Source organism: Carettochelys insculpta, chromosome 23, assembly GCF_033958435.1.
Source record: "Carettochelys insculpta isolate YL-2023 chromosome 23, ASM3395843v1, whole genome shotgun sequence".
Taxonomy (NCBI): Eukaryota; Metazoa; Chordata; order Testudines; family Carettochelyidae; genus Carettochelys; species Carettochelys insculpta.
Window position 1 is genome coordinate 3,713,286 of NC_134159.1, and position 16,906 is coordinate 3,730,191.

The following is a 16,906-nucleotide window of genomic DNA, read 5'->3' on the forward strand; positions in this document are numbered from 1 at the left end:
GCTAACTATAAGAGTCCACTGGTGCTGTATCTTCCCTACGCACTAAGGGTAAAGGTTCTAGGCAGGTTTTGCAGGGAGCAATAATAAGGAATGAACGTGGGAAACTCTTGCGAATTCACATGAATTCTTCCCCTCTACCCCACAAGAAAATCAGAGTGCCAGCTCTTGGTCCATTTCCAAACTCAGCTATTTGTGGCAGAGGTGTCTGATCAGTGAGGCATTTTACTTGCTATCCACACTGCAAAACCAAAGGGGCACCTGATGTGCAAGGAGCAGAGGTGACTTCAATATGCAACTCCTATTTCCAGTGGAACTGTCTTCACTTTTGAGGTTATGACTAACAGGGGAATTTCTGGGATTAGTTTCTTCTGCCTGTTGCATCCTGGGCCATTCAGGGAGCAGAATGTGAGAGTCAGTTATTTGGAAGCCCAGCAAGTCTTCCTTATTGCTGCACCTAGAGGAAGAACTGAGAGCATCAGAGAGCATTAAGGTTGAAGAGCAGCAGACAGACCTTAGCTGCAAGGGATGTGGGGACAATGAGGTGGTCACTGCCTCAGGACAGAAGGATGTGTTTCGCAGATTATCTGCTCAACTATCACAGAGAGATGGCTGGGAAATAGTGATCAAAGGGGTGTTCTTGATTGGTTGGGAGATACTGGGGTATCCCCAAGATGTCTGCTGAGATAGCACTGCAGAGAAAGAATGTTAAATGAGCTGCATCCTGTGACCAGCTTAATTTCCTGTTCCTTAGCCAGGCTGGCCTGTGATAGACCCTGAGGTCCAGCTACATTACCAGGGAATCCAAGTTCATCTCAGAACCGAGCTGATCCATTCGCAAATGGTCAGGGAAGAGGATGATACAGAAGAGGCACTTAAACCACTGGGACACTATATTCGAGAGGGTAGGTGTGATGCTCTCCACACTTGGGTCATGTCACACAGAATGAGGCCCTTCTGCAACATTCTGGGGATGTTGCATAGGAAGGTGCATGGCCTTGTACACAATCATCACCTAAGAACAAGGCTGAGCTGATACTTACTTGCAGACATTATTCATCCCTTTTAGCTTCTTTGAGTAAATTTGGTGCATGTGAGAGACACTGATGAGGTATCACTGGAGACGGAAGGTGGCTATTTATCCTCAGAATGATAGGGCAGCCCATCGTGGAAGTGCAACGTTCCTACCTGCTGCCTCTTCTGTGGTGCCCCAATCCAGACTTGGAGGGACCCTGCATAGGAGTAAGAAAGCAGCTCAGGCCGCATGGTGCATTCATTCCTTAGCCTCTTGGCAGAGGCTACCTACAAAAGGCCCAGCTGTGAAAGTAGGGCCTTTTCATTAGAGGGAGTAGGTGCTAGTCTGAGAACCCCAGCTCTTTTTACATAAGACACCAAAGAGCCATCTGAAGGGAACAGCTTTTGCTAGCCTTGGGCAGTTACTCCACCTGACCTGAGGTCTGATACTAGCTAGTAATTTTGTAACCCTTCTGCCAGGTACAGCCAGGGCCACATCTGATATCTACGAGTTCCTCACCATCCATCCAACACAGCACTAACTCCAGCCCTCACCCAGTAACCTGGGAAATTCACACCCCACCCCTGGGCATCTCTGAGAGGCCATGCACCCGCCTACCAAGCACAGAGTCTGAGCATAGAAAAGAAAAGTTAATAAAAGAGAGGAAAGTAACTTGGCATTAGTTTGGGGAAACACCACACAGAGTTCATAAACAAAACCAGGAGTAAAAGTCCAACCTCAAGTAGGCTAAGCAGTGTCCTCTTCCTCCCTGGTTCTTAAGTCCAGCAATCCAAATGTCTCTTTCACATGCCCATCCGTTCTCCACACCTCTCACTCAGCTGCTGCCATTGGTCAGGGCAGACCAGAGTTCAGGGCTGCCTCTGCAGAGTTCATTTCCATGTTATTCATTCTACTGATCACTTGCCAGCCACTGCTCTCCACCACTTCCCTGCTGGCCACCCTGCTGCTCCTGTTGGCCACCTCACTGCTCCCACTGGGCAACAGCTCATCACTTCATTACAGTACACTGGAGGGCAATGAAAATTATTAAGGGGCTGGAGCACATGACCTATGAGGAGAGGCTGAGGCATTTGAGCTTATATAGTTTGCAGAAGAGAAGAGTGAGGGGAGATTTGATAGCAGCCTTCAACTTCCTGAAAAGAGGCTCTGAAGAGGATGGAAAGAGACTGTTCTCAGTGGTGGCAGAACAAGGAGCAATGGTCTGAAGTTACAGGAGGAGAGGTGTAGGTTGGATATTAGGAAAAACTACTTCACCAGGAGAATGGTGAAGCACTGGAATGCGTTACCTAGAGACGTGGTGGAATCTCCATCCATAGAGGTCTTTAATTCCTGGCTTCACAAAATCCTGGCTGGGATGATTTAGTTGGGGTTGATCCTGCTTTAGCCAGGTGGCTGGACTAGATGACCTCCTGAGGTCCCTTCCAGCCCTAGGATTCTATGATTCTATGATTCGGCTCTTTGGAAATCTCGGTGATTTCAGCTCTTGGCCCAAAGCACAGTCCAGCCACACGAAGCCTCCAGCACCCAATGCGTTAAATTTAAAATAACAGAAAAGTCACTTCATGTAGCCTATTTTAGCTCTGTCATTGAGCACAAGGAAGAAACAGTTTGAACCAGTCTTATAGCTCACACCTAGAGGGAGAGTTACCATATTTGAATTTTCAAAAAAAAGGATCCCCCTGAGAGTGAGAGTATCTGTATCAGTATCTGTATCATGCTGTATTAATGTACTTTATAACTATAACACATTAATACAGCATGAGTTGGTAAATATGGATACAGATACACTCCTTCTCAGGGGTGTCCTCTTATTTGAAAGTTCAAACATGGTAACCTCACATAGAGGGCATGTCGCTTATTGGATCCGATCCGATCCGATCTGATCCAAGCCAAACCCAGCCCAGCCCAGTCCAGCCCAGCCCACCCCACCCCAGCCCTATCCTCTAATTTTACAGTATTCTAGCAACAGTCCCTTGTCCCCCCAGGATTGTTTAAACTGACAGTGTCTCTCGCCTTTTGAAGGTTAACCACAGTCTGTTTTTTTCTGTAGCACCACAATAATTGCAAGCGTGTGTGATCACATTTCACAATTCCTCTGTTGTAGCATTAACTTGGTTTGTGACCCCCACAATAGCCAAATTGATTACAACAGGAGAAACACCACTGCATCAGTTGAATATCTAGCAGATGTAAGCATGCAGGAGCAAACTGTCTTTCCATAGACGTGCCCAGGGTTCTCTCCCATTCCAGTAAGCTGTAATGGAAGCATTCCTTCAGATTCTGCTTGCAATTCCTTTACACAAAGTATTTTTTTCTCTTATCCCTGGATGTTTCTGTGGCAATGTCTGTTCTGAGGCAGCCTTGGCTTTGTCTTCCCATTCCTTCAGGTCTGAAGCAGTTGTACCAGAATCAGCAACTATGCGATGCCACCATAGTGGCTGAAGGAAAGAGGTTCCCGTGTCACAGGTTAGAAAGTTTCTGCTTATGTACATCTCAATTTCTTGTGTTAGGCAAGCTCATTATATAAACTTAACATAATAACCTGGCATCTCTGGATCACATCATTTGCAAATTTCATTTGTCACCAGTCAGCCTTCTGGTTGGCTTTGACTTCTTTAGAGATGTCCTTGTAGAAGTCCCTTAGCCATTTGCAAAATCTCTTTCATTTGACTCTAGGGCCGTTTCTACACAGGCCACTTTCTTCAAAAGTGGCATGGTAATACATGGCCTGAAATATGCTAATGAGGCACAGATGCAAATTCCCTGTGCCTCATGAGCATATGGTCACGTGATTTGGAATCCGGACGACCGTTCTTCTGGACTCCAAAATGCCATGTAGAAACATGGCCCCGGGAGAGCTTCTGAAAATTTTTGGGAAGAAGAGGCCTCCGGAAGAAGGACTTCCTCCCAGAAAACACCCCCCCCCCGAGGGCCGCGCTTCTAAACGGCATTTTGGAGTCCAGAAGAATGGTCTTCCAGACTCCAAATCATGTGACCATATGCTAATGAGGCACCGGGAATTTGCATCCATACCTCATTAACATATCTTGGGACGTGTATTACCATGCCACTTTCGAAAAAAGTGGCCTGTGTAGAAACGGCCTTAGGGTGTGTCTACTCTTGCATTCTTCTTTCGAAAGAGGTATGCAAATGCGGTAAATCAAAAATGCAAATATGGTATAAATTTGCATATTCAGTGACTCATTTGCAAATTCTAATTTCGAAAGAGCTTCTTTCAAAAGAAGAAAGCCAGCATAGACACTGCTCTTTCGAAAGTAACCCCATCTTTGAAAGAATCCTTCTTCCCATTAAATAAAGGGAAGAAGGATTCTTTCGAAGATGGGTTACTTTTGGAAGAGCAGTCTACACGCTGGCTTTCTTTCGAAAGAAGCTCTTTTGAAATTAGAATATGCAAATGAGGCACCAAATATGCAAATTTATACCACATTTGCATTTTTGATTTGCTTTATTTGCATACCTCTTTCGAAAGAGGAATGCAAGAGTAGACACACCCTTAGGGTAGGGCAACACAGCAAAGTTATTTCAAAATAACTAGCTGAGCATCTACCCAACACAACTTCTATTTCAAAATAATTTTGAAATAGCAGTTGGCTTATTTCAAAATTGGTAAACCCCATTGCATGAGGAATAGAGCCTATTGGGCTTCTCTACACTACCAGCCCCCTTCGCAGGAAGGATGGTAATCAAGGTGTTGGGAGTTTACTAATGAAGTGATGCTCTGCACACGCAGCACATTAAGCAAATTCCACCCCCGCCTTGGCAACTTCGAAGTTTTAAACTTCAACGTGCCGGCTCGTGTCTAGCTGCAGCTCACCTGCCAGTACTTCCAAGTGCCGGGGCAAAATTTTGAGGAGTAAGGGGACTTTGAAGTTGCCCCGCCACTTTGAAGTACCAGCGGGTGAGCCGCGGCTAGATGCAAGCCGGCATTTTGAAGTTTAAAACTTCGAAGTTGCCATGGGGTGGGGGGGGGATTTGCTTAATGAAGTGCTGCGTATGCAGCACAGCACTTCATTAGTAAACTCCCGACACCCTGATTACCATCTGTCCTTCCAAGGAGGGTGGTAGTGTAGACAAGCCCATTTTGAAATAAGCCACCTTGCACCCCATGGCTCCACGTGCATTGACGTTCTATTTGAAATAGCTAAATGCTGTTTTGAAACGCAGTCTCTGTGTAGCTGTGTTTTTTGGAAATCAGGCTGCTGTGTAGACATGCCCTGGGAGAAGAGGCTTCTCTGGCTGTATGCACCGTAGATATTCAGCGTTCGGCCATTTCTGTTTTACTTCTTGTTTTCAAAGTTTCCTCTTCAGAGTAAATGAGTTCAAGTTGCTCTCCCGCAAGCTCCTTCAGGAGTTACCAAGGCCCTCCCTTTGTGTTGTCGTTCATGGTAAGCCAGATGTAAGCCCACCACAGTCACTGGAGTTACACCAGAGCAGGGAGATCAGATGTCCTCGTTTTAAAGGGACAGTCTCATATTTAAGCCCTCCTGCGAGTGTCCCAACTTTTTCTTAAAAATGAGCAAATTGTCTCATGATTTGTGTCTGTCTCCTCCTGTCTCTCTGTGTGGACTCTACTGCGGGCCAGATCCTTGCTCACCAGGCAAAGCAGTGAGCGGTGGGTCCAGTGACTGATGGGGGTGAGTGTGAAAGGCTAGTTGTGGGGCAATATTGCCGTATGTGGGACCAGCTCCTCCCCCTGCAGCACGCCAGCTCTTGTCCGGTGCTACCCACACCCCTTGCCCTGTTTGCAGCCGGCACGGGCTGCTTGCTGCCAGGGCTGGTGAGCAAGCACAGGTGGTGGCTGGTTACACAGTGCCTTTGCTGCCCGTCCATCAGCCATTTATAGGCCCCTCTCTCACTGTCCTCTCCCTGTTGTGTCTCTTCATCCCCTCAGCCCTGCTACTCATCCATATGCCCCCATCCTCCGGCAGGGTGTGTCCTGCTCTGAATGACGTGCACAGAACCAGTCAGATCATTCAGCTGACCATAGCCTGACTGGAGGCCCCTTCCTCCCACCACCACCCAGCTGGGCTGGCAGCTGTTGAAAGCCCAAGACCTTCTGGCCCAGGATGTTGACCAGGAGGAGCTGAGCCCTGCATGGGCCCAAGTCCTGGCAGGGGGAAGCCTCATTGCCCCCGAACTAAGCTCTGGAGCTGAGGGAAGGAAGCCTGTTCGCACCCCAGCCAGGCAGGGTCTGTTCTGATATTCCCCTTTCCAAATTTGATGGATCCCTCTGCTTCATTCCCCATCTGTGTTCAGAGTGTGGGGACTTCTCCATTCAAGGGCTAGAGGCAGGAGGGAGGTATCTGGCCCACCTCTGCTCCTGGGGAAGTGGGAGTGCTTCCTGCCACGCTGTTGTAGCTCCGCCGGGCACTGGAGGAGGAATTACATTAAGCAGCCCTCATGCAAGTTCCCCCTTGATTAACCAAAGAGTTGTAGTTGTTGGAAAGAAGATCTCCAGGCCAGAGATGGGAACCCAGAGTTCCTGAGCAGCAAGGATGTCCCTCACCTCTACCCCAAGCTCTTTCCAGGCTCAGAGAATACCAGAAAGAAGGAAGTAATCAGACAACAGCTGGTCCCTCATCAGAAGGTTTATCGTCAAGCAAAGGAGCAGCTGGGGAATATCTCCTCACTGGCCAGCTGGATCAGTGCAAACACAGTGGAGCTGCTTTCCCAGAGCCGTGCATGTGCTCCATTCACAGCTTTTCCTCTCTCTGCACAGGATGCTGCTGGCTGCAGTCAACCCCTACTTCCGTGCCATGTTTGTCAACGCCTTCAAAGAATCCCAGGATGGAGAAATTCTGCTGCAGGACATGGCCCCCTCCACTGTGCAAACCATGCTGCATTATCTGTACACCGAGGAGGCACTAGTGACAGCAGAGACAGCCCCAGCAGTGTTCACAGCAGCCAGCAGGCTTCAGATCCTCCCTCTGATGGAAATCTGCTCCAGGTAACACTGACTTGCTAGTGACTGTGGCGGCTCTGTGAACGTGCACAGTGCTGGCTATCTGGAGTGTGCTGCTAAGCAAGTAACATATTTCCTTCCCACACGGGCTTGTGTTCTGTGGACCATTCTGTTCTGGACAGGCTGGACTAGGAGATGCTGGACAAAAACTGCTAAGGGTTTTCATTAACACGGAAAAGTGTCTTGTCTGAGGGGATCTAAGAACTCTTTCTAAGGAGGGAGAAGGCTGTGTGTGGGCAGGTTGTGACTGTGGACAAAGACAGGACATTGACAACAGGCAGAAACAAAAAGGGGGCAGTTGGTGAATGGTTGTCTTGTGAGGAGACACTGCTAGGGGGAAATCATAGAATCATAGAATCGCAGAGCTGGAAGGGACCTCAGGAGGTCATCTAGTCCAACCCTGACCTAAAGCAGGATCAACCCCAAATAAATTATCCCAGCCAGAACCTTGTCAAGCTGGCACGTAAAAACCTGTAGGGATGGAGCTTCCACCACCTCTCTAGGTAACACATTCCAGTGTTTCACCACCCTCCTGGTGAAGTAGTTTTTCCTAATATCCAACCTACTCCTCCCCCTCTGTAACTTCAGACCATTGCTCCTCATTCTGCCATCCATCACCAATGAGAACATTCTCCCCACATAAGCTGGGGCTCAAGCAGCAAACCTCTTTAGTAAGACTGTAACAATAGCAACTGGAAGTAAATATGGTGTTTATGAGCAATTAATTGGTTCAGCTGGAAAAAGTGGATGTGCCGTGGAATTGTTTGTCTCATTGAAGTGTGCCCTGTTACTGAAAAGTTTGGGAACCAATGAAAACCACCCCTGAAGGGGTCTGTCCAATGTCCTCTTTAAAATCTTCTGTGAAAGAGATTCTGCACCCTCCCTAGGCAATTTATTCCAGTACTTAACCCCCCTAACAGTTATATAGTGGCAATAAACTATTTTCTGTCTTATTAGCTATCCTTTTTCAAATGGTTTCTAATATTGTTAGCTCTTTCTTGGCTGCCAGAGCACAAAGACTGGTTGGTTTCAGAGAATTGTCCACACTGACCCCATGATCCATTTCTTTGGTCATAACAGCTCATTTAGACCACCTCATTTTGTATGCATAGTTGAAATGATGTTTGCTAATGTGCATTAGTTTGCATTTATCAACACTGAAGTGAGTGTGCCATTTTGTGAGATCCCTTCATAACTCTTCTCAGTCTGCTGTGGACTTCAGTCTCTCTTGGGTCATTTTGTACCATCTGCAAATTTTGTCACCTCACTTTTTCCAGACTGTGTGTACATTTTGAACAGCGCTGGCCCCTGGACAGATCCGTGGGGGGCACCACTATTTACCTGTGGACATTTACTAACCGTATATTCGTATCATTTGTTTTCTGTCTTTTAACCAAGTATCAGAGGGGTAGCTGTGATAGCCTTTATCTGCAAAAACAACAAGAAGTCCTGTGGCACCTTATAGACTAACAGATTTATCAGTGTCATGTATCAGAGGGGTAGCCGTGTCAGTTTGGATCTGCAAAAGCAACAAGGGGTCCTGTGGCACCTTATAGACTAACAGAAATGTAGGAGCATAAGCTTTCGTGGGCAAAGACCCACTTCGTCGGATGCCAGTCACCTGCGTCTGACGAAGTGGGTCTTTGCCCATGAAAGCTTATGCTCATACATTTCTGTTAGACTTATTGGAGCAGTCTGTGCCCACAAAAGCTTATGCTCCAATAAATGTGTTAGTTTATAAGGTGCCACAGAACTTCTCTTTGTTTTTGTCTTTTAACCCGTTACTGGTCCAGGAAGACGACCTTACCTCTTATTCCAGGCTTGCTTCTTAAAATGATTGTATTTCTTGGAGTCCAGAACAATAATGCATAATAAGCCCAAAACAAAGAGGCACAACTCACTCAACTTTAATCTAGGCTAACTGGCAGTGGACTGACTGCTGCTGGGCTCACACTGCATGCTTCCCCCAGCCTGCAAGTTTGACCAGGAAATATAGTTTTAACAGTTTTCAATACACCACCATAGACAGACAGACAGAGAGACAGATATGCAAATGGCCTAAGACATCACCAGAACTCGCTATGGCCCTAAAAGGGCCCTGAACCATGTTTTGCCACTGAATAATGCTGAATACAGCAGTAAGTTTCCTAACTCGAAGTATGGTTATTATATGAGGGCCACACGTGCCTGACCTTTGCACAAACCTCAGATTGTTGTCAGCGGAAGAGCGGAGTGAACTGAAGGTGTGTATCTGGTCCTCATCCCAAAGTGTCTGAGCACCTCACTTAGCGTATTTATCTTCACAATGCGCCCGTGAGGTAAGGCAGTGCTGGTCCGGCATTCTGCAGATGGGAAAATGAGGCATAGAGACCAAGTGTCTTACACGAGGCCACTCAGGAAATCTGTGGACTGGGTCACCAATGCAATTTGATCCTCTCCCTTACAATGACTTTAACTCCCTATGTTGAGTGCTACAATTACCTCAGTGTTTAAGGTAGATATGTCGTACACTTGTGGCATCTCCAGTAACATTTCTCCCCTTTACTTTCCCAGCTTTCTTCTGGAACATGTTTCCCTTAAGAATTGCCTTGTCGTATATGAACTGGGCTATGCCCATGGAGACCAAGCTCTGCTCCAAGCAGCCATGAGACACATCAGCCTGAACTTTAGGCACCTCTCCCTGGACAAAAGCTTCCTCCATCTGAAACCCAGCACTTTGATCAGCATCATCTCCTCAGACAGCCTTGTGGTGTCTTCTGAGATGGTTGTCTACCGAGCAGTGCAGCACTGGATGAAGTTTCAGACCTCTAGCCGCTGTCCATTCCTGAGTAAGGTAATGAGGCACATCCGCCTTCCACTCCTTACCCAGGAAGAGCTCCGAGAGGTCCAGTTAGAACTGGAACGTTATGGGGACCTGCGCTTGCGATGGAAACGTCTCAACAGGCAAGAGAGGTTGCAAGAGTGCGGAGGTCTTAGGCAGGGCATGTACAACCAACGTATTGTGTGCGTGGACCTGTTCAACATGGAGGGGCCCGAGCTGAAAACAAAGGATTTCCAGGTAGGCTGTTTTGATCCCCAGAGAGAAAAGTGGGAGAAGTTGCCTCCTTTGAAGTGCCTGTACTGTGCGCGCTGCCTGGCCGTGGCAGACAAGCTGTACGTAACGGGGGGCGTGCACACAGGTGCTTCTTATTCCAATACACTCCACGAGTACAGCTCGGTTAGAGGCCGGTGGACACAGCTCCCTTCCATGTCCGTTCCCCGCGCGTCACATGGGTTTCTGAGCTGCAACCAGAAGCTTTACGCTGCGGGCGGCTGGTGCAGATATGAAGGTTATCTTGATTCTGCAGAGTGCTTTGACTTACTGGAGAGGACCTGGACCCCCATCTCTCGGCTGCCTTATAGGCTGAGCCATTTTGCTGCCACAGTGCTGAAAAATAAATTGTACCTGATAGGGGGAGTGACAGACACGTGGAGTTCTTGGAACGTTTCCAGGAAGGTTTTGATCTACAAAGTTAGCTCCGATGTGTGGACACAGGTGCTTCTGGAGGCCGAATGCTACTGGTCGGGAGCGGTCTCAATGAACAATGGAATATATGTTATTGGAGGGTACGTTAGGAGCAGAGTGAGACACCACAATGAGAGATGGCCTGATTCAGGGAACCTGCACTGCAGCCGCAAGTGTTTCTTCCTGTGTGAAGATGGCAGCGTGGACAAGAATGTTGTGATCCCCAAGTTGCCAGTTGAAATTGCTGGGGCTGGGGTGGTGCGCTGGAAGAAGAGGATCTATGTGCTGGGTGGCGAAAATACATATTTATATAATAACCATGATGGTGGAAATGGAGAGGAATATTATAATACAATTTACTATTGGGAACCTGGAGACCACAGATGGACTCAGTGTCCCGAAAGAATCGCTTTTAGCAACTGGGGAATCAGTGGCTTTGGGTGTGCGACGCTGAAGATACCCAAAAAAACTATTCTGTCTCTTTTCCGAAAGACATCTGTAGCCCTGACTGCGGTTGAGTTAGCGGAGAGCTAGCTGCTTCGTAGCCACTGGCCTGATTGCCTCATGGTCAGTGTATTTTGACCCTAAAACTCCATTTGTGAAGATCACCTCCCTGTACCCTTAGTGTGTTTTATTTGTGTTTATTTGGAACTCCAAGGCATTCCATTGGAAACCAGCATACTGGTGAAAGAAAAGGTGTGGCGCAGTGGGAATTCACTACTGCCGTGCTTTTGGGCTGTCCTCTACATGTGAGCACAGTGGTTGTATAATGCTACTGAATCAGAGTTCTCCTCCTAAATTATTTCATTAGGCTTCATTGACAGCAAGGAAAGTACAGTGGTGTGGGGAAGAGGGGAGGAGATGGCAGTAAGCCATCGTTTGGCCCTGCCAACTCTCAACAGCTTCTAGGCTGTTCTATGGTGCTCCAGCAACCATAGATCTTTCTTGGGCTGTCCAGATGCTACGGACAGTTCTAATATACTAACATAGAGAGATACATATCTCATGGAGCTGGAACAGACCTTGAGAGGTCATCAAGTCGAGTCCCCTGCACTACAGCAGGACTGACCATGATCCCTGACGGATTTTGTTTTTTAATCTAACCTGCCCCAGAACCTTGAAAGACTCCTTAAAGGATTCAATTTACATCCCTGGGTTTACAAGGCCAATACTCTAAGCTCTGAGCTATTTCCTCTCCCTCACACAAACACAACTACAACCTGAGGTGTCCAACTCCTATTTTCAAATGTGTTTTCAATGGGAATTAGACACCTGAGTCATGTAAGGAAGTTTGGAAACTTTACCTGCCCTTTTCTCCTAACTTTGGCCCTGCCATCAAAGCCAAGAGATTAGAAGGGTTCAGGAAAGGGTTCAACATGAGCATGGACAGAGTTACTACAGCAGGGAATAGTAAAAGACTTGTCAAAACTGTTAGTTGGGGGACATTAGGGCACATTAGCCTCTATTTGCTCCTGCAAGTTTTCTGGGATCTTCCGGTTAAACACTTTGTGCTGGCTTCTTTCAGCGGTGACACAGTGGACTAGGTCTGGTCCTGGGTGTCAATTGGTATCTATGTTGCTTCACTGAGAGCTGGTAGCAGGGGGTCATTAAAGAGCCCCATTGAAACTCTCATGCGGATGGCCCTATCACTTCCCAGTACTGGGAGGGAACATACAAGACTTGCCTGAGTAGCAGGGCCTGTGGGATTGGGTGACCTTGGAAGATAAGGGAGGGCATGTGCAGCCCTGACGGTGACTGCATGAGTTAGAAAGAAAAGCACTAGCATATCCGTGCCTTCGCTGCCTAGCAGCGTGGCTGTGATCCCCTGAGGAAGGAGCATGCTGTGCTCCCAGCCGTCATTGGAAGAGAACTGGCTGGAATTTAGGCTTCAACAAAAAACCTCAAAATCCAAAATTGTCAGTTGAGAAATGCCTCATGGTAGTTGTAGTTTGGATGCCTCATGTCCAAGTCATCACTATGGGCTAACCTACCTGTTCAGACTACCTGTCCCATGATGCACTGTGCCATTTCCTCTGCTAAGCTGCAATGTATCGTAGGAGATGTAGTCCATAGCGAAAGAGGGAAGCACGAGGCCCTGAACAGTGGCACTGGGGCGACACTTCTGAACCAAATGTTTTCAATTTTCAGACCACATTTTTCAGTGGTTGATAACTGACCACGTTTTGTGGATGTTTTGATGAAAAGGTTACAGTGTCTGCAGCAAACAGCTGCTTTTCAGGAAAAATTCACATTTGATCAAAAATCCAATTTTTCTCTTGGACAACAGCTTTGATGGGAAATTGTCAGCTAAGAGTTCAGCAGCGGGGATCTCCCCTGGCATTGGCCAGTGGTGCACAGAGGCTCACACAAAAGCAGGTTGGCTGGGCTGAGATGCTTCCGTTCAAGCTCACCTTAGTGGACAGAAAACGGGGCATTTTGATCTAGACCAGTGCTCAGCACATTCATCACCTCGTGGCACACTTCAGCACTCATGATAATCACAGCACACCCAATGCATATAACACAATCCCTCCCCCTGCCCTGGAGCCAGGCATCACCACCCTCTGCTCTAACTCAATGTCCTCCCCATCACCCAGAACCACGCACCCCAGCCCCCTGCTGTAACCCAATCCCCCTCCCCTCCTCCAGAACCAGGCACCCCCAACTCCTCATTATAACCCAATCCCTCACCGCACCCCCAGAGCCCAGCACCCCCAGGCCCCCTCCTCATTTTAACTCGATACCGGCGACTCACCAGAGCTGCTGTCCTGGAGCCACGAACACCGTGCGATTCTTCCACCAAGCCGTGGGCTGCGTGCACAGAGTGGCGGACGGCACTCGTGAAACATGGCTCTGAGGGACACGTAGGGCCCCTTCATGGCACACCAGTGTGCCACGGCACACCAGTTGAGGCACACTGCTCTAGATGGTTTGAGAAACAGGATGCAAGGATGCAGTAGCACAGAAACAAGTTGCATGCTAGCTACCCAGGATGTACACACAAATGAGGGAGGGAGACATGGCAGCTTTTCCATGTGAAGCTAAACTCAGTTGTGACAAATGCTTCTGTGTTTCAGCAATTCTGTAAGCAGAGCTGACAATGGTGGGCTGGTGGGGGAGCAGCCTCCAGGTCTCTGGCTGCCGCTGCTACCTTTTAAAGTGCAGCCACATTCCTCAGAAGTGCTGAAGGGCTGGCTGAGGGAAACTAGCCCCCACCCGGGCCTACCCCTTCCACTCAAGGCCATACTCCTCCCGGGGGGCGGGGAGCCCGGAGCCAGCTCGCTCCAGGGCCCAGCAAAGACTCTCATTAACCCTGAGTGTAAGCCTTATGGCCTGAAGCTCAAGAGAGAAAAGAGCCTGCACCTCAAGACATGGCGAGCCCAAGAAGGCAATGGACATTCAACTGTCCAGGCAGTTCCCACCCCTCTGCACAAAGCCAGCCAGGTTGGCCAAGGAGGAAAAGCCAAGAACCAGGTGGGGTTTGTTAAGCATGTGATTCTGTTGACCTGGGACAAAAGCAAGGTCAGAAGACTCTGAGTTTGGGGCTAAACAAGACGGACCATGCTGTAACTTTCTGTTTTCTATGATAACCCTGCACTTTCTATACAATGTTCCAGGCAGCTAAGAAAGCTGGATGCATTTCCCATACTTGCTGTGAGTCACTGCAGATGCTGAAGGTAGGGGAGCACTGTGCCCTTTGGGTGTACAAGTCTCCTTCAGGTGTCCATCCCAAATAGACTTTAAAGCAAGGATTTCGAATGCGCTGAGATTCAGCTTGAGGAGGTGCCTAAACCAGGTGACTTAGTCACAGGAGTGAGTCTTAAAAAGGGGAGTTTGCACACTGAAGGGGCCCTCTATTCTTGCGTTGCCCTGTGGCTCTCTAACAGAGGCTAGGTGTTCTGGATCATTTGCGAACTAACAACTTATTGTGCTACTTTAAAGTGCTGCATGACTGCTTTTTTGTTTTGCTAACTTATTGTCCAGCTATACGGACACCCCCCCCCCATTGCTGGCAGAAGAGTTACAGGTGTAGAATGTGAACAGCGGACTCTTTCTGGAGATGTAATTAGAAGCGCCAAGCCTGGATAACAGTGGACTTGAGAAACCTGATTCTCTGAAGAGAATTTTTCAGAAAGAGCCAAATTTCCTGGCTTCCCATGGGTAACAGGATGTGCGGGCCCCTCAGAACTGGCTTCCAGTTCCCCTCCCTGACTTGGCAGCAAGGCAGGCTGGGAACGCCGGCCTGCTGAGGGACTCGTTCTCTGCCTCCGTCTCTTTGATCCCATAGCAAAGGCGGAGCTCCATTTGGCTGGGGGGGCCGAATAGTCCTGTCCAAAGGGGGATCCAAGACAAAAGCTGCTGCACCAGCTTCAGACCTGCTGCCCCACTCCCAGGTCCTGGTCCTGCTCTTGATCATCTCTCCATTCTCTTTCCTCCTACGCGCCCTCTCCTCTTCTCACTGCTGGCCGCTCCATCTGTCCTCCCTCAGCCAGAGCTTCATAAGCACCATATGGTTTCCAACTTTGCTCTCTCCCTCCCACATACAAGGCCAATGTGTCCACAAATCCTCCCACCTATGGTCTATCAATTTTGGACATTGCTTGCCTCACTGAAAACCTTCCTCTTAGCCCGACTTTTAAAAGCCAGCATGAACACACATCAGAAAATGGGCCAATTTTCCTAACAGGCTCTCTAAGTATTACTGAGTTTGAGTCCCCCCAAGCTCATAGCAGCAGATGTGAGCATGCAACCCTCAAGTCCTGCTGACTTCCAAACTAGTGCCTAATCCACACACAAGGAAGTTTGGTTAAGTACAACCTCCTCCTCCTCCACCAGCTGTTTCAAATGTCAGAAGTGTAAATTTCCCAAAGAAAATCACTTCAGGATTTTTCACATTCATCTGGAAAGTGACACGTATGGGGGGGCAGGGCTTCAGTGTTGTCATCATTCATAGAATTTAGTGCCAGAATGATCCATTATATTCATCTGGCCTGACCTCATTTTAACATGGGCCATAGAATTTCACCTAATTACTTCTCCATCCAGCCTACTAATTCTGGCTGGGCTAAGCTGTGTCTTTCAGAGAGAATTATCCAATCTGGGTTTAAAGACTCAAAGTGATGGAGAATCCACCACACCCTGTGTTGAGCTCTTCCCGTGGTTAGCTCTCCGCACTGTTAAAATGAATGCCATATATCTATCCTCTAGATATCTAGATTCAGCTTCCAGCAGTTAGATCTTATTATCCCTCTGGCTGCTAAATTAGAGAGCCCTCTTGTGTCAGAAATCTTCTGTCCATAAAGACCTTATAGACCAATATTAGAGAGGTGGCCATGTTAGTCTGTATCTTTGAGAACAACAAGAAATCCTGTGGCACCTTATAGATGAACAGGTATTTTGGAGCATCAGCTTTCGTGGGCTTGAAACAGGTCTTTGCCCATGAAAGCTGATGCTCCAAAATATCTTTTAGTCTATAAGGTGCCACAGGACTTCTTGTTGTTCTTATAGACCAAGAGTCTCAAACTCATGGCCCACAGGCCATCCTCAGCCAGAGCAGTTTTGTAATCCAGACCGTGGGTAATGGCAGGCTGAGGGGCATTGGGGGCTGTGCATGCCCATCCCCCAATCCCCACCCCTTCCCTCCACTGCCCTGTTCTCTCCCCAGCATTGAACCCTGTCCTCCAAGGGGCTTAGCATGGGGTATCAGGAGTGCTCAGGGCCCCCTCCACACTCCCAGCAGCAGGAGCTATGGGGAAGCCAAGAAAGCGTACACGCCTAATGCTCCTCCCACTGTTGGGAACACAGGAAGGCACGACTGCTGCTGCCTCCTTGCACCAGACCCCCCCGCCCCATGTAAGCCTGAAGGTCACATCGCTTGCAGGATGGGAGCAATGGGGGCAAGAGGGTGGGGCAACACTGAGGAGGGGTGGGGCTTTCAGGGACGGGGATGGACACACAGACCCCAGCCCACCACTACTCCTGGACCAGATTGTGAACTGCTCCAGCTGGGCATGGCCTGTGGATGGTGAGTTTGGGACCCCTGTTATTGACTGAACCTATCACCTCTTAATCCTCTCACTGATAAGCTATACACATGAAGTTTTCCAGGCTTCAGATCTTTCCTGCAGCTCTTTTCTGAACCCTTTTTAAGTTTTCATCTTTTCTGAAATGTGGACACCACAATTAGACACAAAATTCTAGGAATGGGTTTGCTTGTCCTTTTAACAGCAGTACCACCACCCCTCTGCTCTTACTCAGTGTGTTCCTCTTTAGAAATTCAAGGATCACAATAGCTTTTTAGCCGCCATAAAACTTACATTCAGCTGGCTATCTCCCTGACTGCTATGTCCTTTCCAGAGTCATTGCTCTCTATGATATAATTTCA

The 16,906-nt window shown here is 48.2% G+C and overlaps 1 protein-coding gene across 1 annotated transcript; it reads left to right on the plus strand.

Annotated features, from left to right (window-relative positions):
* Positions 1–838: 838 nt before the first annotated feature.
* Positions 839–11,055, plus strand: LOC142025538 (kelch repeat and BTB domain-containing protein 8-like). The gene is made up of 4 exons (XM_075017964.1): positions 839–902; positions 3,421–3,499; positions 6,774–7,001; positions 9,570–11,055. Exons 1-4 carry the CDS (start codon positions 839–841, stop codon positions 11,053–11,055), a joined length of 1,857 nt encoding a protein of 618 aa, XP_074874065.1.
* The last annotated feature ends 5,851 nt before the right edge of the window (positions 11,056–16,906 follow it).